A 25,811-nucleotide genomic window follows, 5' to 3' on the forward strand; every position below is an offset into this window, starting at 1 on the left:
CACTGCAGATAGGCTGTCCATGAGTGGTCAGGCTGTATAGGTTTTGATAAGGTGTAGGAGGAATGAGGTTGTAGGTTTGGAGTCGGAATGATGTTGTTGAGGAAGTATTCATTAACAGCAAGATCCTGGGTCTGAGGGATGTTGGTGTATAGGGAAGTGGAATCAACATTGATGAGTAGGGATGCAAGTGAAGGTTGGCCGAAAGTCTGTGAGGGAAGTGCTTAGTATCTCTGATGTGAATGGCTAGGCTTCAGGCAATTGGTCAACAAGAACAGAAATTCTTATAGCAGGAGCACAACAATGAGGTGTCCGAGGTTTTTGGGATTATAGATTTTGGGGAATGTGCAGGAGGTGGGTGTGTGGGGTGTCATTGAGATGAGGGAGGAGATGAACAAACAAGAGAGACTGTGGGATGGGCCTAAGGATTTCAATAGGGACCGGAGATTCTGTTGGATTTGTAGTATGAGATCACTATGGCAGACCTTGTAGGTGGAGGTGTCGGACAGTTGGCAGGAGCCTTCTTTCAGGTAGTCATTGTGTTGCATCATAACAGTGGCGGAATCTTTGTCTCCAGGAAAGATGATTAAATCGGGGTCTGCTTTGAGGTTGTGTATGGCTGTCCTTCCTTTTGTCATAAGGTTTGTCTTCTTAGATGTGACCTCTGGTAGGATGATGATGCCACATTGGAGCTAAGAGTTCCTGAAAGGTGACCAAGGCAGTGTTTAGATGAGAAGATTACAGTTGGATTGTGGTATGAACTGGAAGATGTAAGAGTCAATGATAGGATTAAGTTGGCTTTAGTTGGAGGGATTTGTGGCAGAGAAATGTTTTCACTGTACAAACTGGGAGAAGAAGAGTAAGACTTTAACAAATGCAACATGGTTAAACTGGGGTGTGGGGTTGAAGGCAAGGCCCTTGGATGGGACTGAAACTTCTGTAGGATTAAGTTTTTTGTTGGAAAGTGTAATGACCTAGATAAGATTTTTTCTGAAAGCCATCAAGTTTTCAGTGTATTTTTACATGTGCTAATCGACGACTCAATGCTTCTGCTATTTGGTAAGTGGTTCCGTTTACTCAAACCTATTTATTCAAATAACATACATATGTAGTCATAAATAAGAAGGAATAGTTCTGAATTATAAGATCAGAAGTATTTCATTATTGTGATGGTAAAAATCTAATACTTGCTGTGTGGCGGAATACATTTTACAACAGTGTTCTGCATCTGGCTGTAGAATATTCACTTTCTTTTGTCTGCAATCTTTCTTCATGACATTTATCACATATCTTCATGTGGTTGGATGTTAATTGTTGGATTTAGTAGAGGATGACCGGATGCCCTTCCTGTCGCCACCATTGCCTCCCCCTTACTCACATTAGAATTGAATTCTTAATGTTTGTGATTTGTGTAACTGAGGACGTGAACAACAGAATGATATTCACAGTCAGATGTATGGAAACCACTACAAACCACATCCAGGGTGGAAAGCACACTAGTGCTCCTTGTTAATTCACCAGGTGAATTACAGCTAAGGCTGGTGTGGATCCCCAAATCCTTCTGCAAGTGGCTGTCTAGGTGGGTCTGTTTTTTACCCACAGTCGTAGCCTGTAACCCAGTAAAATATCTAATTTAACAATTTGCACATTATATTTTTATTTGACACTAAATGTGATCACAGTATCTAGAAGTTTCAAACATCAATTCATTTTTTTTGTGAATCTTTTAGACTGCATTTGCAATGATGAACAAAAACAGTATCAATCTCATTAAAACAGCTCCACCCTCCATTTTCCATGTGTTGCAATATTTTACATTGAAGATAAAAAGGTCCAAAAACTACCTGCACAAACAAGTCACATATTATATGGCAGAACAATCATTTATATACAGTACAAAAAACTTCAGTGTTTGGATTTTTGCATGATCCCCTCTCAATGGATTTGAATATTTTTGTAACAGTCTTTAACCTGCCCCTTCATTTTCTTCATACATGTTCTCATGCTTGATATCTTACCATCTTCTCATTTTATTTAGAACTTTCTTAATATCATATCTTCTTTGTTTGTATATCTGATTCTTTCTTTTCTCCGTGTGCCGTTAGTCTATTGTCTATTGTGTATTTTTCTTTGTAACAGACTGTCAAATCTCCGTTGCACCTCTTTTATAAAAAAGAAAGATGGCCTGAGTCATGTTACTCCCCTCAGTGTTTTCTCTCACAAAGCACAGAAAATTTTGCAAACTGAAGCTGGTTTTCTACATTTTCAGATATCCATCAGAATATGATTTTAATGTTTATCTAGCTTGACCTTTTTTTTTGTTTCCACTGCAATATTTTTTTCCCTCTTACCATTGTCAATATTGGTTTGTGGAGGTTAATGTTAATTGCTTGCTGCTGTTTGCCATGTCCTTTATTTTATGGTAACTGTTGCTGTGAGATCATAGTACTGTGCTAGTATACCTCCACTAATATTTCATTTGTACACCTGGATCCTCCCCCCCATGAACCATGGACCTTGCCGTTGGTGGGGAGGCTTGCGTGCCTCAGCGATACAGATGGCCCTACCGTAGGTACAACCACAACGGAGGGGTATCTGTTGAGAGACCAGACAAATGTGTGGTTCCTGAAGAGGGGCAGCAGCCTTTTCAGTAGTTGCAAGGGCAACAGTCTGGATGATTGACTGATCTGGCCTTGTAACAATAACCAAAACGGCCTTGCTGTGCTGGTACTGCGAACGGCTGAAAGCAAGGGGAAACTACAGCCATAATTTTTCCCGAGGGCATGCAGCTTTACTGTATGATTAAATGATGATGGCGTCCTCTTGGGTAAAATATTCCGGAGGTAAAATAGTCCCCCATTCGGATCTCCGGGCGGGGACTACTCAAGAGGATGTTGTTATCAGAAGAAAGAAAACTGGCGTCCTACGGATCGGAGCGTGGAATGTCAGATCCCTTAATCGGGCAGGTAGGTTAGAAAATTTAAAAAGGGAAATGGATAGGTTAAAGTTAGATATAGTGGGAATTAGTGAAGTTCGGTGGCAGGAGGAACAAGACTTCTGGTCAGGACAATACAGGGTTATAAACACAAAGTCAAATAGGGGTAATGCAGGAGTAGGTTTAATAATGAATAGGAAAATAGGAATGCTGGTAAGCTACTACAAACAGCATAGTGAACGCATTATTGTGGCCAAGATAGACACGAAGCCTACGCCTACTACAGTAGTACAAGTTTATATGCCAACTAGCTCTACAGATGACGAAGAAATTGAAGAAATGTATGATGATATAAAAGAAATTATTCAGATAGTGAAGGGAGACGAAAATTTAATAGTCATGGGTGACTGGAATTCGAGTGTAGGAAAAGGGAGAGAAGGAAACGTAGTAGGTGAATATGGATTGGGGCTAAGAAATGAAAGAGGAAGCCGCCTGGTAGAATTTTGCACAGAGCACAACTTAATTATAGCTAACACTTGGTTTAAGAATCATGATAGAAGGTTGTATACATGGAAGAACCCTGGAGATACTAAAAGGTATCAGATAGATTATATAATGGTAAGACAGAGATTTAGGAACCAGGTTTTAAATTGTAAGACATTTCCAGGGGCAGATGTGGACTCTGACCACAATCTATTGGTTATGACCTGTAGATTAAAACTGAAGAAACTGCAAAAAGGTGGGAATTTAAGGAGATGGTACCTGGATAAACTGAAAGAACCAGAGGTTGTACAGAGTTTTAGGGAGAGCATAAGGGAACAATTGACAGGAATGGGGGAAAGAAATACAGTAGAAGAAGAATGGGTAGCTTTGAGGGATGAAGTAGTGAAGGCAGCAGAGGATCAAGTAGGTAAAAAGACCAGGGCTCTTAGAAATCCTTGGGTAACAGAAGAAATATTGAATTTAATTGATGAAAGGAGAAAATATAAAAATGCAGTTAATGAAGCAGGCAAAAAGGAATACAAACGTCTCAAAAATGAGATCGACAGGAAGTGCAAAATGGCTAAGCAGGGATGGCTAGAGGACAAATGTAAGGATGTAGAGGCTTATCTCACTAGGGGTAAGATAGATACTGCCTACAGGAAAATTAAAGAGACCTTTGGAGATAAGAGAGCCACTTGTATGAACATCAAGAGCTCAGATGGAAACCCAGTTCTAAGCAAAGAAGGGAAAGCAGAAAGGGGGAAGGAGTATATAGAGGGTTTATACAAGGGCGATGTACTTGAGGACAATATTATGGAAAGGGAAGAGGATGTAGATGAAGATGAAATGGGAGATAAGATACTGCGAGAAGAGTTTGACAGAGCACTGAAAGACCTGAGTCGAAACAAGGCCACCGGAGTAGACAACATTCCATTGGAACTACTGACGGCCTTGGGAGAGCCAGTCCTGACAAAACTCTACCATCTGGTGAGCAAGATGTATGAAACAGGCGAAATACCCTCAGACTTCAAGAAGAATATAATAATTCCAATCCCAAAGAAAGCAGGTGTTGACAGATGAGAAAATTACCGAACAATCAGCTTAATAAGCCACAGCTGCAAAATACTAACATGAATTCTTTACAGACGAATGGAAAAACTAGTAGAAGCCGACCTCGGGGAAGATCAGTTTGGATTCCGTAGAAATACTGGAACACGTGAGGCAATACTGACCGTACGACTTATCTTAGAAGAAAGATTAAGGAAAAGCAAACCTACGTTTCTAGCATTTGTAGACTTAGAGAAAGCTTTTGACAATGTTGACTGGAATACTCTCTTTGAAATTCTAAAGGTGGCAGGGGTAAAATACAGGGAGCGAAAGGCTATTTACAATTTGTACAGAAACCAGATGGCAGTTATAAGAGACGAGGGACATGAAAGGGAAGCAGTGGTTGGGAAGGGAGTGAGACAGGGTTGTAGCCTCTCCCCGATGTTATTCAATCTGTATATTGAGCAAGCAGTAAAGGAAACAAAAGAAAAATTCGGAGTAGGCATTAAAATCCATGGAGAAGGAATAAAAACCTTGAGGTTTGCCGATGACATTGTAATTCTGTCAGAGACAGCAAAGGACCTGGAAGAGCAGTTGAACGGAATGGACAGTGTCTTGAAAGGAGGATATAAGATGAACATCAACAAAAGCAAAACGAGGATAATGGAATGTAGTCGAATTAAGTCGCGTGATGCTGAGGGAATTAGATTAGGAAATGAGACACTTAAAGTAGTAAAGGAGTTTTGCTATTTGGGGAGCAAAATAACTGATGATGGTCGAAGTAGAGAGGATATAAAATGTAGACTGGCAATGGCAAGGAAAGCGTTTCTGAAGAAGAGAAATTTGTTAACATCGAGTATAGATTTAAGTGTCAGGAAGTCATTTCTGAAAGTATTTGTATGGAGTGTAGCCATGTATGGATGTGAAACATGGACGGTAAATAGTTTGGACAAGAAGAGAATAGAAGCTTTCTAAATGTGGTGCTACAGAAGAATGCTGAAGATTAGATGGGTAGATCACATAACTAATGAGGAAGTATTGAATAGGATTGGGGAGAAGAGAAGTTTGTGGCACAACTTGACCAGAAGAAGGGATTGGTTGGTAGGATATATTCTGAGGCATCAAGGGATCACCAATTTAATATTGGAGGGCAGCGTGGAGGGTAAAAATCGTAGGGGGAGACCAAGACATGAATACACTAAGCAGATTCAGAAGGATGTAGGTTGCAGTAGGTACTGGGAGATGAAGAAGCTTGCACAGGATAGAGTAGCATGGAGAGCTGCATCAAACCAGTCTCAGGACTGAAGACCACAACAACAACAACTACCTGGATATCCAATATCAAATCTTGTGCACTAACTGCTAAAGTTACAAACTAGACATTTACAGTAAATAATATTTATACTTTCTGCTCTTGAATACTAAACAATTAACATTTTAATGTATTGATTCCAACTTAGTATACAGTTTTTGTATTACAGTATTGACTGTTAGTAAAATGTGGTTTTGACAGTATTTTGGAACATTTAAAATTATGTTCAGAAACATTCCATGTGGGAAAAATATATCTAAAAAGAAAGATGATGAGACTTACCAAACAAAAGCGCTGGCAGGTCGATAGACACACAAACAAACACAAACATACACACAAAATTCAAGCTTTCGCAACAAACGGTTGCTTCGTCAGGAAACAGGGAAGGAGAGGGAAAGACGAAAGGATGTGGGTTTTAAGGGAGAGGGTAAGGAGTCATTCCAATCCCGGGAACGGAAAGACTTACCTTAGGGGGGAAAATGGACAGGTATACACTCGCACGCACACACACACATATCCATCCGCATATACACAGACACAAGCAGACATTTGTAAAGGCAAAGAGTTTGGGCAGAGATGTCAGTCGAGGCGGAAGTACAGAGGCAAAGATGTTGTTGAAAGACAGGTGAGGTATGAGCGGCGGCAAATTGAAATTAGAAATTAGCGGAGATTGAGGCCTGGCGGATAGCGAGAAGAGAGGATATGCTGAAGGGCAACTTCCCATCTCCGGAGTTCTGACAGGTTGGTGTTAGTGGGAAGTATCCAGATAACCCGGACGGTGTAACACTGTGCCAAGATGTGCTGGCCGTGCACCAAGGCATGTTTAGCCACAGGGTGATCCTCATTACCAACAAACACTGTCTGTGTCCATTCATGTGAATGGACAGTTTGTTGCTGGTCAATCCCACATAGAAGGCTTCTCAGTGTAGGCAGGTCAGTTGGTAAATCACGTGGGTGCTTTCACACGTGGCTCTGCCTTTGATCGTGTACACCTTCTGGGTTACAGGACTGGAGTAGGTGGTGGTGGGAGGGTGCATGGGACAGATTTTACACCGGGGGCGGTTACAAGGGTAGGAGCCAGAGGGTAGGGAAGATGGTTTGGGGATTTCATAGGGATGAACTAAGAGGTTACGAAGGTTAGGTGGATGGCGGAAAGACACTCTAGGTGGAGTGGGGAGGATTTCATGAAGGATGGATCTCATTTCAGGGCAGGATTTGAGGAAGTCGTATCCCTGCTGGAGAGACACATTCAGAATCTATCCAGTCCTGGAAAGTATCCTGTCACAAGTGGGGCACTTTTGGGGTTCTTCTGTGGGAGGTTCCGGGTTTGAGGGTGCATGAATGGACACAGGCAGACAGTGTTTGTTGGTAATGAGGATCACCCTGTGGCTAAACATGCCTTGGTGCACGGCCAGCACATCTTGGCACAGTGTTACACCGTCCGGGTTATCTGGATACTTCCCACTAACACCAACCTGTCAGAACTCCGGAGATGGGAACTTGCCCTTCAGCATATCCTCTCTTCTCGCTATCCACCAGGCCTCAATCTCCGCTAATTTCTAATTTCAATTTGCCGCCGCTCATACCTCACCTGTCTTTCAACAACATCTTTGCCTCTGTACTTCCGCCTCGACTGACATCTCTGCCCAAACTCTTTGCCTTTACAAATGTCTGCTTGTGTCTGTGTATATGCGGATGGATATGTGTGTGTGTGCGCGAGTGTATACCTGTCCTTTTTTCCCCCTAAGGTAAGTCTTTCCGTTCCCGGGATTGGAATGACTCCTTACCCTCTCCCTTAAAACCCACATCCTTTCGTCTTTCCCTCTCCTTCCCTGTTTCCTGACGAAGCAACCGTTTGTTGCAAAAGCTTGAATTTTGTGTGTTTGTTTGTGTGTCTATCGACCTGCCAGCGCTTTTGTTTGGTAAGTCTCATCATCTTTCTTTTTAGATATATGTTCAGAAACATTAATATATGACCTCTGCCACTGCATCGTATTACAGCCAACAGCTGAGTGTGTTGTATATGACTTACCAATTTTGTAGTTACAACATGTAGATTATCATTTTGTTACTACTTGCTGCATTCTTTTCTCTGATAAATTGTTTAAATCTAGTGTTAAAATAACAACCTGTTTGGCCTCTATAAGAGAGTCAGTTGATCTACACTGGAGTTCATACATGCTAGAGGCTTAATATTTTCTGTTGTTTTTGTCATTAATTATAATTTTATGTCTAAGTTTAAGTCACGATTGGGTTCCCCACTAAAATGTAACTTCACACTGCCCTGCCATTACAAAACCAGGACTCTGTCTAGCATATGATGTGTTGTTACAGACAAATTGAAAGTGATTTCTGTTATCGGCACCAGTAAAATATTTTATTATTAGCTAGTTCTGTAATGGGGAAAAAATGAAAGGTATTCATATGATGTGGGCTACAAATTGAAAGTAATAGCATATGCAGAACTACATGAAAACAGAGCAACTAGCAGCACGTCAGCCCTCCACCAACAGAAAAAAATGAGGAAGACTAAATGTGCAAATAGAGAACTGAATGCAAAACTGCCTAAACTAGAGGGCATCTTGAATTGGATTCATGGACGCCATCAAAATGGCATTGTAATTAATACAAAAATGATTCAAATACGTACCCGTAAGCTAGCACTACGGTGGAACTTAACAGACTTTAAGGATAGAGTAGGTTGGTGCTACGTGGTTTATGAAGCATCATGGACTTAGCACGTGAATCAAAACCAAAATATCTCATAAAATGCCACAAGAGTATGAAGAGAAAATATTGTCTTTCCATCAGTTTATTATTCAACATCGAAAGAAAACCATTGTGGAACTAAGCTGAATAATAAAGATGGACAAAACTCCTCTGACATTTGATGTGCTGAGTAACAGAACTGTTGCCATGAAAAGTGGTAAAACATTGACTGTAAAAACAAGTGGACACAAAAAAATGCACTACGCTGTTGTCCTTTCATGTTGTGCTGATGGTACTAAACTTAATCCAATGATCATTTTCAAATGCAAAACAATGCTAATACCTTCTGAAATACTGACAGGTGTTGTTGTTCATGTACATTACAAGGGTGGGATGGACAAGGCTGGTATGAAATTAAAGATTAATAGAATGTGGGAGAGAAGGAAAGGTGCTTTATTGAAGAAGAGTTCTCTTCTTGTGCTGGATCAGTTTAGTTTTCATTTGAAAAATTCTGTGAAAGAGTAATTGAGACAGAGAAAAACCATTTAAATTGTATGTGATAGAGGAATGGAACAAATGGATGATGACTGAAACCCAACATGAATTCATGCCAAAGAGAGCTTTAAAACAACCTACAATCCAACAAGTGCATCAGTGGACAAAACAGTTGTGGTCTAGAGTGAGAGAAGAAGTGTTCTAGAGCGAGAGAAGTAGTGCAGCGTAAGTAACACTCTCAATGGCAGTGAAGACCATCTGTATATGAAGAGGACAACAGTGAAAATGAGGAGGAGGAGGAGGAAGAAGAAAAAAGTTCAGATGATGATTTTCATGGATTTTCATGATCAGTTCAGTTTTATAAACTAAGAATCTTTGTTTTAGCATGGCTTTGCAATCTAATAATAAGAATGGTAAAAATGTTATCTTTCTTTAAATTGCTTAAAAATGAAGGTGTATCTTATAGTCCATAGTGTCTTATAGTCCATAAAATATGGTATTGGTACAACTACAAAACTATTTTTTTTATTTGTTTGGTAAGAGTTATTGCTGACTGATTAGTCAAGTGAAAGCTGATGTGTTCATCTAGTATCTTATACCCTAAAAACTGGATTTACATATTATCGACATCTATACTAAGCATTTAAACAATCTATTTTTTATCATTTTCAGCCTGTGATAAACTATTCCATCTAAATTTATGTTGCAGATAATGGTAAAGTGATAAAAGCTGTGAATGCTGATGCAGCAGATACAACAGAACGTGTATCACCAGTTGTCATCGAAGAAGTGCAGGTGTTCCCCACCCATATGCCCGTTCGTGGGTTGAAAGTCGTCCGCGATCCTGCACTGCCTGACGGACGCCTCGTTGTTGTGGCTGACACAGAAGTCCAAGCTTTACGCCTCCATCGTTGCTATTCTGATAAAATACTATCCTGCAGGTCAGTTCAAATTACGTATGCAATTTGTGATTAATAGTTTTTATCCATATTTTATAATGTATAAAACCAGTGATTAAAATGAACAAAAATTAGAAGAGACAAGCACTCAAATGAGCTGAACGATGCATGGCATATACACATGTGTAAGTTTAGAGTCTGCAGCTTGTGGTCTAGTGACTAGCATTGCTGCCTCTGGATCACAGGGTCCTGGGTTCGATTCCCGGCCAGATTGGGGATTTTCTCTGTTCGGGAGCTGGGTGTTTGTGTTTTGCTCATCATTTCATCTTCATCATTGTTCGTGAGAGTGACTAGATTGGACTGTGTAAAAATTGGACTATGAAAAAATTAGGACTTTGCACGGGCACAGATGACTGCGCAGTTGAGCACCCCAAAAACCAAATATCATCATCACAATAAGTTTCATTAGCCTTCATGTTGCTGCTCGTCTTCTAGTTTAAGTTACCACTGCCAGCTGCTGTGATGACATTCATACATACATTGTGTTCCATAAAGCAGACCCTGCACACTGTTACATAAAGTTTACTAACCACAAATAATGGCTAGTGCTAATTACTTTTACAGATAATTGTGGTAATTACATCTAAATTACTTGTCATGTGTTAATATACAGGGTATTTAATATACAACACAAGTGCTGCTTCTGGTGTGGTGTGGGAACCAATACCCGCATAGGCCAGCTGCAATCACCTATGTCACTTTGACCCATTGCTCAGAGTGTGTGGCAAGTGGCATATTAATTTTAACTGGGAATATTCTAGAAAAGTTAGGAGCAGTCTCAAAAAGACATCCGAGGAAATTGTTGTGCCATTTAACATTGCAAACTGGGAATCAGTAGCATCTGATCACAAGATTGTGTGGAAACTCAAACTAAAAGCCAGTACCATAAATGGCTGTTGTAGCCATGATGGAGATACTGATTGTATTTATTTATTTATTTTTCTCTCAGTGTAGCTTGACTGCTTTTATTTGGGTATGGAAACTTTCAGAACAATCAATGTTGGAGTTCTAAAAATCCAGATCAGTTATATCTAGAGAATATGCATGATGTCAAAACAAGAATGTGCCATGAAAAGCATGGCATATGATATGTATGTAAATTTAAAAAGAGGAGGAGGTAGTGATCTAGCATGTAAGGAAAAGTTCAATTCTATTGCCAAATAAAGAAAGTAAAGAGAGAGAAAAGATGTGGATAGTAATCCAAAGTAGCAGTATCATGTGCACATTGGAGGATTAGAAATGGAATAATAAAACACATAAAGCCAATTTTTAATTTTACCATGCAGAATCTTGGATAGTTTTTAAATGCATGGTACTCATTCATTCATCCTTAAATAATGTAGTTTTGCTTTGATAAAATTTGGCAGCTATTATCTTTCAGATGCCTAGAAGGAACTTCCCCCCCCTGCTCTCTCTCTCTCTCTCTCTCTCTCTCTCTCTCTCTCTCTCTCTCTCCTCCTCCTCCTCCTCCTCCTCCTCCCCCCCCCCCCCCCCCTCTTCAGGGATTGAGAGGGAGAATTTTATTTGCATTTTATATGTATTACTGTGTCCAGAGAGTGCAATTCAGAGGCTGTCAGATACTGATTTGATTTCCACTGTGGTTGTGTATTAAATATTGGGAAGAATATATGTGGCCATCAATGTTTTGAAATAATTCAATTTTCCCCCGTCGTATTCACTGATAATATACAAGTGATTTGTCTGACAACTATCAACCTATCGATCCTCAGTTGCTAGTACTATTATATTGATGATTTTTAGGTTATATTTGTCTGCAACTGAATAAATACAATTTGTCTTCTGCCACTCAGATTTTCCCTCTATTTATTCAACCACTGTCTGCAGAAAAGGTAGGACACATGTAGTGCAATAATACCAGCACACCCTGCCACTGAGGATGCTTCAAAAAATGAAGCAAAATGTATATGGCAAAATATAAATTGCATTTATTCATTTCCCACAAACATAACCTCAAATTCATCAATACAATTTTTCTGCCATTTTGATATTTGTGCAGAAAACATTTAGAAATGCTGACATTTGATAAATTATTGTGACACTAACAATTTGTTGCACTGATGATGTAAATCTTGTAGATTAAATCTAGATCAAATGAAAATGGAATTTATCCACAAATAATTCATATTTTTTGTCACTTTTAACTAAATTCTGTTTTAAATGATTTGATCAATCCATTCCCTGAAGATGACACATTGTGTTCCTCCAGTGGTTGTTCAGTGTGTATGAAATTAATCAGTTGAAAATTTTGATAACTATACTGATGTGATACAGATATTTTTGATTGACTTCATTTGTACAAAAACATTTGACATCATAATACACTATTCTTCCATGATGAGAAGTTACACGAGACCCACGTCAGATCAATTCACCAGGTAAATGATAAATTACCTTCCACAATGCTCAGCCTAAATATGGTTTTCTGCAGCCATTTAGCATATGATCATCAAAATTCCAAATTTTTTGTCAGAGTGTAGAAATATGAGAAATAAACACACATAGAACACAGCAATCAGTTCAGTCCCATAATTTACATGACAATCTGCTATCCTCACCTCCACCAAGGCAGTTTATGGTGACATTGTGAGGAGGAATTCCAGCTGTTAGTATAATCCAGATGTTGATAACCTAGTTTCCTATACTGAAAGTACACACGGGTCATAAAATTATTTAATGCAGCATTACTTGGCGCTTTTTTAAAGGTTTCCCCATTCCTCGAGGTTGTCCTTTCATTGTTGCTTTTAGGTTTGTTTGATTTGTAAACAGTTTCTAACCCCACATGGAGGGGGGCGAAGAGGGAAAGAGCTAGAATTTCTGGATGATAAATTTTATTAACAGTTGTATCAGATCTATGAGAATAATGGGGTGCTGTATTTTAAATCCATTTCTTCCAACAGTGAGTGTGTTGCACTGCAAGATCCATATTGTGCCTGGGACAAGCAGAGCCAGAAGTGCCGTGCTGTTGGAGCTCCTCGTTGGAGTGATGACAGTATCTTCATCCAGAGCATTGCCACTGGTGTGCACTCCGGTTGTCCTGCAAGTAAGTAGCTAACTTACTAATTATATTAAATATGGTTTCTGTTTTTATGTGAAAGACGATCCCATAGGTCATAGAAAATACACTTGTCTGCTTGTACCCTTATCTTTACTCATAATAGTTTTCAGAAGATATACCATAGAACTTTGATTATGATCTCTTGTTACATATATTTTTCACATCTATTGCTACTTATGTTTGTTAAACAGTCTTTCCTGTGTTGATGCCTTCTAGTCCATTCAAATATATATGTCTTGTGAAAGGTGGGGAAGAAGTTTTTTTTACTCATTCACATGGTTGGAAAGAGTGAAATACCAAGTTTTGTCAACAAAATTTATGTTGACTAAACTTCATGTAAATTTAAAAAAAAAAAAAAAACTGAAAATTTCGAACTTTTTTTCAAAAAATCTCAGTTTCATATGTTCCTGATGTTTTGACATGCATTTCCTTTTTAAAAAAGCACAGAATTCCAACAAATCTGATTACAACTAATTTTCCTACACCCAGTACCAAAGACGCTGCAGCCCGTCAAAAAATAATGATTTTTTTCAAGCTGTGTGCAAAGAGGCGAAATACCTAGTTTTTGGGCACTTTTATTTCATATTTCTGTTTTGTGTGTGTGTGATGTATATGAATTGAACATCTCACTTTGCAGAATTCTACTCCGTGTGCAATCACATGATTATTGGGCATCCCTCTTTGTGATTACTATGTCGCTAGTCGAAGTTAAGATCCAGGGCAGTTCAGCCCTGTCTCGTGCACATTTATAAAACTATATTTCTTACTAATTGTATTGTATGTATTAAAAACCAGCAACAAAAAATTGAATTATTATTCGCTGAAATAGAAAAACTGAAATAGTCAGCTACTTATACTTGTATAAAGAACCATGTAATACAAATTAAACATAGGTAGCTTTTTTATAATTAAAAAGCCATTAAAATTTACTTATATTCCTGAATGCATAACTTCTGACAGTGTACTTCAGTCTTTGACTCATTAGCAATGTTCACTGTCAAACTTGTAGGATGCAGTGAAAAACCACATGTTTTTTGCACTTCCTCTTCCTGGCTTTAGCAAAAGTAAGTTTTCGATGCCTTGTTCTAAATCAGTCAAGAACACAAGGAGGTCAACATGTTCTCCCACTGTAAATTCTTTAAATGGAAAATGTTACAATCATAATGTCAGCTCCTTCTGCTTGGTCCATCTCAGTGCTACAATATCAAAATTCCTTTTCAATAAGCAATTGAGCAATTCTTCTTTCATTCATCATACAAACACTTAACTCACCTGAAGAATGTTTTTTAGGCTTACAAATTCTCCCAGCACTCTTTGTGCGACATTGCTGTTCCTCGCACGGGTACTCATCAAATACGATAGCAAATTAAGTCCAAAATGACAATGCAAGTAAGAAACATAACTTTGGGCTATCGTTTCGAAGAAAAGATCTAAATGCCAAGTTACTTTGTGTATAAAGTACCTTCCATCAACAACAAAAAATTTATTCAGTGCAGTTGAGTTCCTTCACTACAACTAAGGCACGTCGTAGTAATCAAATGCAAGGAGAATTTTGTGCTCTTTTAAAAAGAAAATATATGTCAAAGTTCTAGGAGCACAATAAACTGAGACTTTTTTTAACTGGAATCCAAAATTTTTGAAGTGTTTTGATGAAAGAAAGTGTAGCCAACATAAAATTTGCTGACAAAACTTGTTTCCAATCTTTTCAAATATGTGAGTGAATTAAAAAAATAAAATCTACCCCACCTTTTACAAGGCATAGGCTTTTCTCCCCAACAATTTGACTGGACTTTTCACATTTTAGTGCCTTAATGCATATGGTGAAGAAAGTGTACTTCATGGCAAATCGCTGTTTCCAGCAGACATTAATGGTAAAATTACAGGATAATTTCCATACAGCATCAAAATCTGTCAATAGTGTAAATGTAACTAAACGCTTGGTATTGTAGTCTGCGGTGTAGCATAGTGAAAACGAAAGACAGAAATGCTTCCATTATATTTGGGAAACATAAATACAACATTGTGGCAAGTTCATCTGGTCTTGGTTGGTTGGTTGATTTTGGGGGAGGGGACCAAACAGCAAGATCATAGTTCCTATTGGATTAGGGAAGGATGGGGAAGGAAATTGGCTGTGCCCTTTCAAAGGAACGATCCCGGCATTTGCCTGAAGCGATTTAGGGAAATCACGGAAAACCTAAATCAAGCTGCCTGGACGCAGGCTTGAACTGTTGTCCTCCCGAATGCGAGTCCAGTGTGCTAACCGCTACACTACCTTGTTCGTTCAGCTGGTCTTGTCTGCCATTTACTATGAAAAGATCTGTATTTGAGTAGCTTCTGGCTTAGTGTGAAACATGTAAAAGTATAGGATTGGGAAAAAGTAAAATAATGTTGTATATTCCATAATGAGCTACATAAGATTAATAATTTGTCATATCTAACTTCAGCTTTGAACTGATCATATCTATATATTAAAAATTTATTTGGCATTATTTGATGATGCCTGAAAGTTACCTTCATCACAGGATTTATTTGCCATTTGTAGTAAGGGGGTTGTGGTGAGGGAAGGACTTAAAACAGAAAGTGTGTCAAGCAGGTAAAGTATTTTAGGGCTTTAATAACAGTACCCTACTTTATGTACCATCCTACACACATTGTGAAAACTATAATCAACTTGAGGGAATCTCATTTCTTGAAAAGTAGGACTTTGATGATAGATACCAAATCTTTCATCATTTGGTGATATTATTTATTTTATTTTTCAGAATTTCAAAATAATGTGTGCACACTTTTTTGTAGCACATTTAATGAATTGTGCACAAGCTGGCAATTGCATATTACTGGATGATATTGTCACTAACTTTGTTGAACACATGGTAGTCTTCCCTGTCATACACATTCCACATTGAAATTACCAACGTGTGTAACAGATGACAATACAAAAAAGACCAGGATGTTATAATGTAATTAAGGACAAACATATTTCTCTGGAGACAAATGCAATTGAGATGGAATAGTTTTTATGAGCCTTGAGAGAACATCATTTGGCTAGAATTCCTCTCTTATTCTTTCTACCTTTTTTTTATTAAAAAAAATCAACATAACCAGAGAACTGGACTTGTGATTTATGAAAGGCAGTGATTCAGTGAGCTTGACAGTGGAATAAATGATTGATCATGGAGTTCAAAGAAACATACCCATGACCTAAGTAAGGATTGTAATAAGGCACATTAAATAAGAAATGTGAGTGGGAAATGCTCTACAGACTTTTTACTGATGATTATTGTTGTAACGTCAAGTTGAACACATATATTTCAAAACGGCACAACACATATATGTCACTGAGCAAGTTAACAAGGCAAGACATGTGAACAAGGTAACATTTGAATGAACACTGAGTCCAAGTCTAGCGGCCGCTGCCTGGCTGGCCGCTTAGGTGGCGCGGCTGCTGCATGGCTGGCAGACAGCGCCGCATGTAGAGGACGCGCGTAATTGCACGGCGGCACTTTGAATGATCGGCGAGTCACAACACTTTTCCCCCTTTGAAATGTTTGCACTGGTTATGATGGAGGTGGCCTGGAGATTGCTAACGTCCATAGGCGTTGTTTGACTGGCTGTAAAGTCTCGAGGAGGAGGCTTCCCGTACGGACAGAAGTGTCCTCGATGATAACGGTTCGAGATGACAGGAGAGGTAGGGGTCGAATCTGCTGGGGCCCCGTGCACCAATCTGCCCGTTGCAGCAAGTCCAGTTGGTATAACAGGAGGCATGGGCGATGTGTCGGCGTCCGTAGGAGAAGAAGGCGAGTAGATTGGCTCCGACAGATGATGGTCATCCAGTTCCTGCATGGGCACGTCTCCTGGTGGCATCCGTTCTTGTACTGGCACCGAGATGACAGTGAGAGGGCTGCGTTGTGAGTAATGAAAGATGCCAAGATCCCGAGCGTCAGGTGGTGTAGTGGCATTCGGAACAGGTGTTGCCGGCACACGAGGCCCATGGGGGTGAAACGGTAAGAAGCCAGAAACTGGAGAAGCGCATCATCAGCAGCAGAAGAAGTCAGAAGTTTCCACATCTGAGCCTTAAATTTGCGGGCCAGTCGTTCAGCCTCACTGTTTGATTGTGGATGGAACAGAGGGGCCGTGACATGCATAACGCTGTGACGAGCACAAAAATCTGCAAATTAGTAAGAGGCAAATTCCGGACCATTATCAGTAACAAGAGTAGAGGGAAGGCCTTCCAAAGAAAAAATGCGAGTGAGAGCACTTGTGGTTGCCGCTGTGGTAGGCGACGTGCAACGGACAATGAAAGGAAAGTTAGAGTAGGCGTCAATTACGAGGAGCCAATAAGTACCTAAAAAAGGTCCCGCGAAGTCAGCATGAGTGCGCTCCCAGGGCATCTCAGGCAAAGGCCACGGTGACAAAGATGACTTTGGGGCAGCAGCCTGTGACGCACAAGGGCCGCAGGCAGCGACCATGTGTGCTATTTCAGAGTCGATGCCGGGCCATTACACATGACGGTGCGCCAGACATTTTTTGTGAGAGAAACCCCAGTGCCCTTGGTGAAGGAGGCGCATGACCGAAGCACGCATAGACGCAGGTAACACAACACGCGGCGAAGCATTGTCGGTGGAAAGCAGGATAACACCATCCCTAGCCGTGAGACGGTAGCGCAAAGCATAGTAGTTCCTCAACAGGTCAGAAGTCTTAGCGGACGGACGATCTGGCCAACCCTTCTGAATACAGCGTAAAACCTGGGAGAGGGTAGGATCAGAACCCATAGCAGTCGCCAGCTGGCCCCCGGTGATGGGGAATCCGTCCACAACCCGCTGCTCAGCAACATCCAGATGGAAACACAAAAATTCGTCCCTATCGAATGCCAGATCAGGACCCATGGGAAGGCGAGACAGCACATCAGCATTCGCATATTGAGCCGTGGGCCGGAAATGAATCTCATAATTGAAACGAGACAAGTAAAGAGCCCAACACTGGAGGCGGTGTACAGCCTTGTCAGGAAGTGACGATGATGGATGAAACAAGGAAACAAGTGGTTTGTGATCTGTAACAAGATGAAATTTGGATCCATAGAGAAAAACACCAAACTTATGAAGAGCATAAATAATGGCCAAAGCTTCTTTTTCAATTTGAGAATACTTTTGTTGGGCGTCCGTGAGTGTTTTGAAGGCATAAGCAATGGGTTGTTCAGAGCCGTCAGAAAAACGGTGCGCAAGGACTGCAACGACCCTGTATTGAGAGGCGTCCGTGGCAAGAACAAGATGTTGGCCAGGTCGATAAGTAGCCAGGCACGGGGCTCGTTTCAGCATAGTCTTCAATTTTTGGAAAGCCACATCGCATGACGCGGACCAGTGAAAAGGCACGTTTTTATGCAACAGGCGATGCAACGGCTGAGCCACCGACACAGCAGACAGTAAAAACTTGTGATAGTATGCTATTTTCCCCAAGAAGGACTGCAGTTCCTTAACAGATGTAGGGCGAGGAAGGGCATCGATCGCAGCGACAGTTTGCTGAAGCGGACGAATACCATCCCGAGAGAGTTGAAACCCCAAGTACGTGACAGATGCCTGTAAAAATTGTGATTTCGGAAGATTACACTTAAGACCGGCAGTCTGCAAGACATGAAAAAGTGTGCAGAGGTTCTGAAGATGTTCTTCAGTGGTGGAGCCAGTGACAACAATGTCATCCATGTAATTTATACACCCAGGGACAGGGAGCAATAATTGTTCCAAGAATCGCTGAAAAAGAGCAGGGGCGCTGGCAACCCCGAATGGCAATCGTTGGTGTTGATAGAGTCCGAAAGGCGTGTTAAGGACCAGAAACTGCCGGGAAGTAGTGTCGAGAGGAAGTTGATGATGAGCTTCCAACAGGTCAGTTTTAGAAAAATACTGGCCTCCCACAAGTTTAGTGAACAATTCTTCAGGTCGGGGCATAGGGTACTACGACAGGAGAGGACCACTCACTGGAAGTGACAGGAAGCAAGACCCCTGAAGTAGTGAGAGGATCCAGCTCCCGTTTTACCCGATCACGAAGGGCCACGGGAATGGGCCAAGCCCGAAAAAACTTAGGCTGAGCAGTGGGTTTGAGCGTGATATGAGCTTCAAAGTCATTTGCACGGCCTAACCCAGGAGAAAAAAGGGACGAAAATGTCGTTGACAAGGAATCCAATTGAGCATACAGAATAGCATCACAGACGATATTGACAGAGTCATCTATGGAGAACCCAAAAACGCGAAAGGCATCGAAACCAAAAAGATTCTCTGCGTTACTCTGGTCGACCACAAATATGGGAAAAGTGCGAACGACGGATTTGTAAGATACCTCAGCATTAAATTGTCCCAAGAGAGAAATCTTCTGTTTATTGTACGTCTGTAATTGCCAAGTGACAGGTGATAGGAGAGGAGAACCCAACTGAAGATACGTCTGAGAATTAATTATAGTGATAGCAGAACCGGTATCCACCTGCATGCGAACATCCCGACCAAGGATTTGGACAGTGAGGAATAACTTCCCTGAAAGGGAAGAAGTGAAATTGACAGACAACACAGAAGCAGAATCAGCGTCACGGTCATGAACATCATGTATGCGGTCGGATTTGCAAACAGCAGACACATGACCCTTCTATTTTGCAATTGTGACACACGGCCCAACGTTGGGGACAGTCCTCCCATGAATGTTTCATAAAACATCGTGCACATGAAGGAAGTTGCCAGGGGTTTTTCTGCAGTTTCTTAGAGGGTTGTTTACGGTTAGGCCGAGGCTGCGCGTGGGAGCGTACTGCGGCCACATCGGCTGGCGGGGACGCACTGCACGCGTCGTCAACAGCGCATAGAGGTTGTATTTCCCCGGCGTCACCCCACGCCTCTATTTGCGCCCCAGCGGCGCAAGAAATTTCAAAAGACTGCGCGATGGATAGGACTTCATGTAGAGTCGGATTTTCCAACTGAAGGGCACGTTGCCGAACTTCTTTGTCGGGCGCCGACCAGATAATAGCATCCTGTACCATGGAATCGGCATAGGATTCTGCGATGAAATTGCGAATCGCCGATGTGAGAAGTGTTTGCTGTTCAATGAGACCTTGCAATAGTTGCTCGACAGTAGCCATGGAAAACTGTGGGTCAACGATGAAAAAGAAAAATCCACTACCTCATCGCCAATTGTTGTAATGTCAAGTTGAACACACATATTTCAAAACGACACAACACATATAAGTCACTGAGCAAGTTAACAAGCCAAGAAATGTGAACAAGGTAACATTCGAATGAACACTGAGTCCAAGTCTAGCGGCCGCTGCCTGGCTGGCCGCTTAGGTGGCGCGGCTGCTGCATGGCTGGCAGACAGTGCCGCATATAGAGGACGCGCGTAATTGCACGGCGGCACATTGAATGATAGGCGAGTCACAACAATTACATTTTAGGTTCTGAAATGTAAGTTAAGTGATATGTCTGTGATTAACATTTCTTCAGTGTAACATGTTCCATTAATCTTTAGCTCATATTGATGTGGTTAAGTATTTTTTGATTCTTTCTCTATTATAAAGCAGTTAAGATCTTTTTCCTCCATGTTTAGTGATCTCTGTGATCTGTTTCTTAGTTTGGCAATGGTATTATTTTGTTACGAGGCCCTTTTTTTCTGGCAATCTTTCTCTCTCTCTCTCTCTCTCTCTCTCTCTCTCCCCCTCTGTGTGTGTGTGTGTGTGCGCGCGGGCGTGTGTGTGTGGCGGGAAAGGGGGGGGGGGGGGGGTTGACGGTCATTTTTTCTTGTAAGGCTACTGCTTTTCAGTGTCTCCCATTTCCTTGTGTCTTGTTTGTTCATTTTTCAACAATCTTTACAGTATATTTAAGAACTCTCTCTTGCCTTGCCTTGTCCTCACAGTGGATCGGTTCCTCTCATCCTGCAGTCTGTGTGACCTGCCCCTCCTTTGTAACCTCCCTCAACTACCCCTCTCTCCTTGCTGAGGAAGGAACTACTGGTTCCATTTGTCTGTAACAGTACTGAAATTTTGCCTCAGTACTAGGCAGCAATTCTGCCTCTTAATTTCAAATGTTACTAAAAATAAATGAATCTGTTTACAGTATGTGTAACAAATTTCAATAATTTCCAGGCAAAGTACTGGGCAAAAGTACAGGCAGCGTAGAGGGACTGTCTTCAAACTTTGGAAAGCCATACAACCAGGATGTTGGTGGGCGAACTGGTCCAACTAAAGATGTGCCTGAAGGAGAAGTTATCAACATTGTCCACGATGATGGACAACACAGTGGTCAGTGAACTATTTATCTTGGTGAAATAACTTATTCAATTTATTATTACTAACATTGGAACATTTTGTGGCATCGGCTTTTGTTACCGCAGTTTAAATTTTGAAAACGTGCTCTGTAGTTTGGATCCTAAGAAACATAGTATATTGAGAATATTTTCTCAGCAGTCTTGCTCATCCAACATTGGTCACATTAAATAATCAGATGTTGTAGTAATGTGATAAGCAAAGGGAATAGAACACTTCTCTCATAACTTTTACAGAGAATGGCATTTTTAAAAATCAAGTTTGATACAATAGTATTTTGTAGAAATTTTAGTTATTTGTTAACTTATCAAGAGATTTGTTTCATTCTCATTTCAACAAAAAACTTGCTGTCAGCCATGTACATACCTTTTATTGGCATTTTAAACAAAGTGCTTTAATTGGAATCTACTTAAATGCATTTAGGTGTTATAAATTTATATCAACATGAATGCATATAAGAATATCCAAATCTTAGCAACCACCTTTAATGTCAAGGAGGCTGTTTTGTCACTAAAGCACAAAATAATGAGCAATTAGAAGTTGTAGAAAACAGGGCAGTGAACATTTACCGATGAAAAGGGATCACTACTCTGCAATACATTAATTTTTTATTGCTATATGTATTTAAAAACTCCTATAACCACAAAAGCATTCTTGTGTGCTACAAGATACATGTCAGAAATTCCAGAAAAGTAACATAGAAAACAGTTGTACACACTTTTCAAAACCTGCGCTTGCAGTCACATGGAAAAACTTTGAAGATGTTTGATAAAACATTTCAGTTGGATAACACTTTCAGAATTCACCATTAAGAAACTTTTAGAAAGTTTTGTCGGTGAAATCTCATTGTAACTATTTCAGGAGTAAAATAATGTGAAGTTTGTAAGTATGCAAAGCCATATGTTACGCTTCTTGACAAGATTAAAAAAATTTAAAAATTTTTAAGAAGATGCATAAACAACAGTAAAAAGTTATTATTAAGAGACCATTGTATTCATGCAAGCATGAGGGGAACAGTCACTCAACCATATCAACAGCCTTATATGTAGTGTTACAAGATGCAGTTATAGTTTACTTGAAAATGGTCTCCTGTATAGCAAGAGTAATTTAATTGTATCTCATTCTCCTCAAAGAAAAACCCCATGCATACATTGCTACAGAAACTTTTTATTAAAATAATTTCCATTTCTACTAGCAAAATTTTATGGAAAGCATGAGAACAAGCAGTTTTCATGCTACTCATTGTAAAGGAGGTGCTTCTTTTACTGTATTGTGACGCTCCATGATGTTTCTTTTTAATAAAACTAAGCAATTAACTATGTACAAGATACTTCAGGCAGTAACAAAAGTAAAATTGAAGTATGCAATTGGTTTCAGGTCCAGAAGTGAGTGCAGCAGATAGCCCACTCCCCCAGTACTCTGTAGAAACCCTGGCACTGGCGGTCGTGGCAGGATCTGTGGCTGCGCTGGTCGTGGGTTTTGTGACAGGCTACCTCTGTGGCCGCAAGTGCCATAAGGAAGAAGAAGACAACCTGCCTTATCCTGACACAGAGTATGAATACTTTGAACAGAGGCAGACTGTCAACAGGTAAGGAAATTTCATTGCTGCAAAATATTTTATGGTTTCACATATGGGAAGTGAGTATTGAGACAGCACATTCAAAAATGGTTATTCCTGGAGAAGTGTTGCTTTGGAAATTTGAATGAAAAAGAAACTCTCCAAATTGATGTGTTGGTAGTTGAGGTGGCCAACAAAGACAATCATACATCCACAAAAACACAAAAAGTCAATAAGTGTATTTATAATACATACACTTAATAACTGAGATATACATTACTTTGAAGTGCTGTGGGTCATTCTTCGGTGCTGAATTACATACAATAAGAGTAATATTTTTGGTAGTGACAAATAGTTGTGAATGCTGATACAATCCATTAAGTCACTGGTAACTAGTGATGCTTAATAATGTCATGCTGTGTCTGCAATCACTGCAGTCTCCCATGATAACATTGATAAATCTGTATATTCACTGAGCCTGGGGCAAAACTCTTGGGTATGGCTGCACCAGCCAATTAGAATTGCAGGCAGTGAGGTCATACAAATTCCACATCCTCTTGTGGTGGGTATGCTTGACACCCCAGTACAGTGAGCGACAGAAGTGCGAGCTTTCCAGTGGTGCACTGGTGGAAAGCTTAAAAGTGTCGAATTCCACAAAGCTGTGCTGCATGGCGGGTGCAGTCAATGAAAGTGCCATTGACCTGCACAGCTAGTCATAAATTTGTTGACTAAATAATTTATTTAAATGTAGTTAGTTTCGGGCTCCAACAAACCCTTAGGAAAAAGTGTACATTTCTGGAATAGGATAGAATGCCTTTCTTTCTCACTAGCCAACTTTTTTTTTGAAATGTCATTGTCAGTTTTACAATTAAAATTTGTAGTGATAATTGTAGTAAGTTTACTATAAAACACAGATGAGTTTACGGAGTATGTATAGTCACGTAACAAGTAAACCAATGAATCTTCCAAAACTAAGGTACATTTTTGTCGTGCACGCTGATTACCTGCCAATCATTTCCTATTTCATGCACACTCGTTACTTAAATTTTTTTTGGAAATGCATTTCAAGCTCCCTGTTTTGTAAGTCTCTGATAGGCAGGGGTAATTAATCGTACAGCTTCATGCCAATTTATTTTTTGACTTTTTTGGCATTCTATGACTCTGATCTATTCTACATCTAGATTAACTAAATAAGTGTTCTATTCAGGAATTTCCATTATAGTTCCAACTTATTTTATTTGTGGTACGATTGTCATGGGCAGGGTACTTCTTGAAAATATTGTGAGCAGACTTGTATGATACGATTTTGGAAGACCAGCAAAGCAAAACTAGTCCAACACTCAGCTTCATATCACATGTCTAACTAGAATTATTTATCATTGCATGGAGCAGGAAGTAGAAGACTGTTTACAAAATGGCCAGTATGCATTTCAAAGTAATGTGGGAACACAGGAACCAATACTTCCTTTACAAGTAATTTTTGAGCAATCCTAGAGACTAGACACATCAATATTGATTGCCTTCATAGACATAAATAAAGTTACAAAATGAAATTTTGATCCTGCAGTGGAATGTATGCTGACATGAAACTTCCTTGCAGATTAAAACTGTGCACTAGACTGAGACTCGAAATCAGGACCTGTGCCTTTCACGGGCAGACTGATCTACCAAGAACAGTTCATGACCTGTCCGCGTAGCTTTATTTTCGCCAGTACCTCATCTCCTACCTTCCAAATTTCACAGAAGATCTTGTCAGCACACACTCTACTGCAGGGCAAGAAGTTCATTCTGGAAACATCCCCCAGGCTTTGACTAAGCCATGTCTCCACAATATCCTCTCTTCCAGGAGTAAGTTTGGTACATAGGAGATGAGATACTGGAGGAGCAGAGCTGTGAGGGAAGGTCTGTCGTCTTGCCTGGGCAGTTCACTCAGTAGAGCACTTGCCCACGAAAGGCAAAGGCCCCGAGTTCACGTCTCAGTCTAGCACACAGTTTTAATCTGCCACAAAGTTCCTTTTCATAAATAAAGTTTTCATGAATGCTTAACTGCTTAACATTAAGTGGAAGAAATTGTTCAAAGGAATGATGAAAATAGTAATAGACTTCAGGGACAACAGAATAATCCTACAGCTTTACAAGAATCAGAATGCTATGATAGGTGAGGGTGAACCACAGACAAAAATATTATAGTGAGTAATGCAGGAAGCAGGAATGTTGATTGTCTCTAATATTATTTAATTTGTACAAAAATAAAATGAAGGAATTCACATAAACCAGCAGCAATGGGATTACATTAATGAAGACTATCTACAGAAGATACTCATCAGATGAGGCACATCTTAACACAGGTGTGGAAGATGAACATTAGTGGAAACAAAACAAAAATTATGATTTACACAATTCATAGAAAACAGAATGCATCCATACATCTTGGAAGAAAAATGCTGGCATGTGTGACTACCTTCAGGTATGGTAGAAGTTTTTTCAAGTGAATGGTAGAAGTGAAGTAGCCCAAGAAAAAGAAATACTTATCCAGAAAAGAATACTACCGATGTCAAATAGTCCCCCTGACTACCAGGAAATTATTCTTAATTAGCTACATTTGGAGAATATACCTGTATGGGGCAGAAACTTAGCTGACAAGGAAGGCAGAAAAGAAAAGATTGAAAGCATTTAGATATTGAAAAAACAATAGACTGCCATAGTCTCAAACATAGAAGATCAGGAGAGATAAGGAACCTGTACTCAAAACAGTCACTGCAAAGAGGAGCAACAGAGTTAATCACCTATGTTATCGTTCATTCCAAATCATTACTCTGACTGAAGGAGTGATGGAGAAAATAAGACAAAGAGGATGACTGAGATAGGAGTGAATGGATGAAATTAAAGCCAGTAGAAAATAAAGAGTGCATTAAGAAGGAAGTAAGAGTGAACATGCCATCTTTTGGGT

The 25,811-nt window shown here is 40.1% G+C and overlaps 1 protein-coding gene across 5 annotated transcripts in view; it reads left to right on the top strand.

Moving 5' to 3' along the window:
- The window catches only part of LOC126190670 (semaphorin-1A), a 925,653-nt gene that overhangs the window by 886,690 nt on the left and 13,152 nt on the right, over positions 1-25,811 (top strand). For all 5 annotated transcript variants that reach the window (XM_049931116.1, XM_049931118.1, XM_049931117.1 and 2 more), the window contains exons 14-17: positions 9,688-9,919; positions 12,856-12,998; positions 21,124-21,279; positions 22,681-22,891. In XM_049931116.1, the coding sequence (XP_049787073.1) occupies positions 9,688-9,919; positions 12,856-12,998; positions 21,124-21,279; positions 22,681-22,891 (742 nt within the window). The remainder of the gene's footprint in view (positions 1-9,687; positions 9,920-12,855; positions 12,999-21,123; positions 21,280-22,680; positions 22,892-25,811) is intronic.

This window comes from Schistocerca cancellata, chromosome 6 (assembly GCF_023864275.1).
Source record: "Schistocerca cancellata isolate TAMUIC-IGC-003103 chromosome 6, iqSchCanc2.1, whole genome shotgun sequence".
In the NCBI taxonomy this organism is placed as follows: domain Eukaryota; kingdom Metazoa; phylum Arthropoda; class Insecta; order Orthoptera; family Acrididae; genus Schistocerca; species Schistocerca cancellata.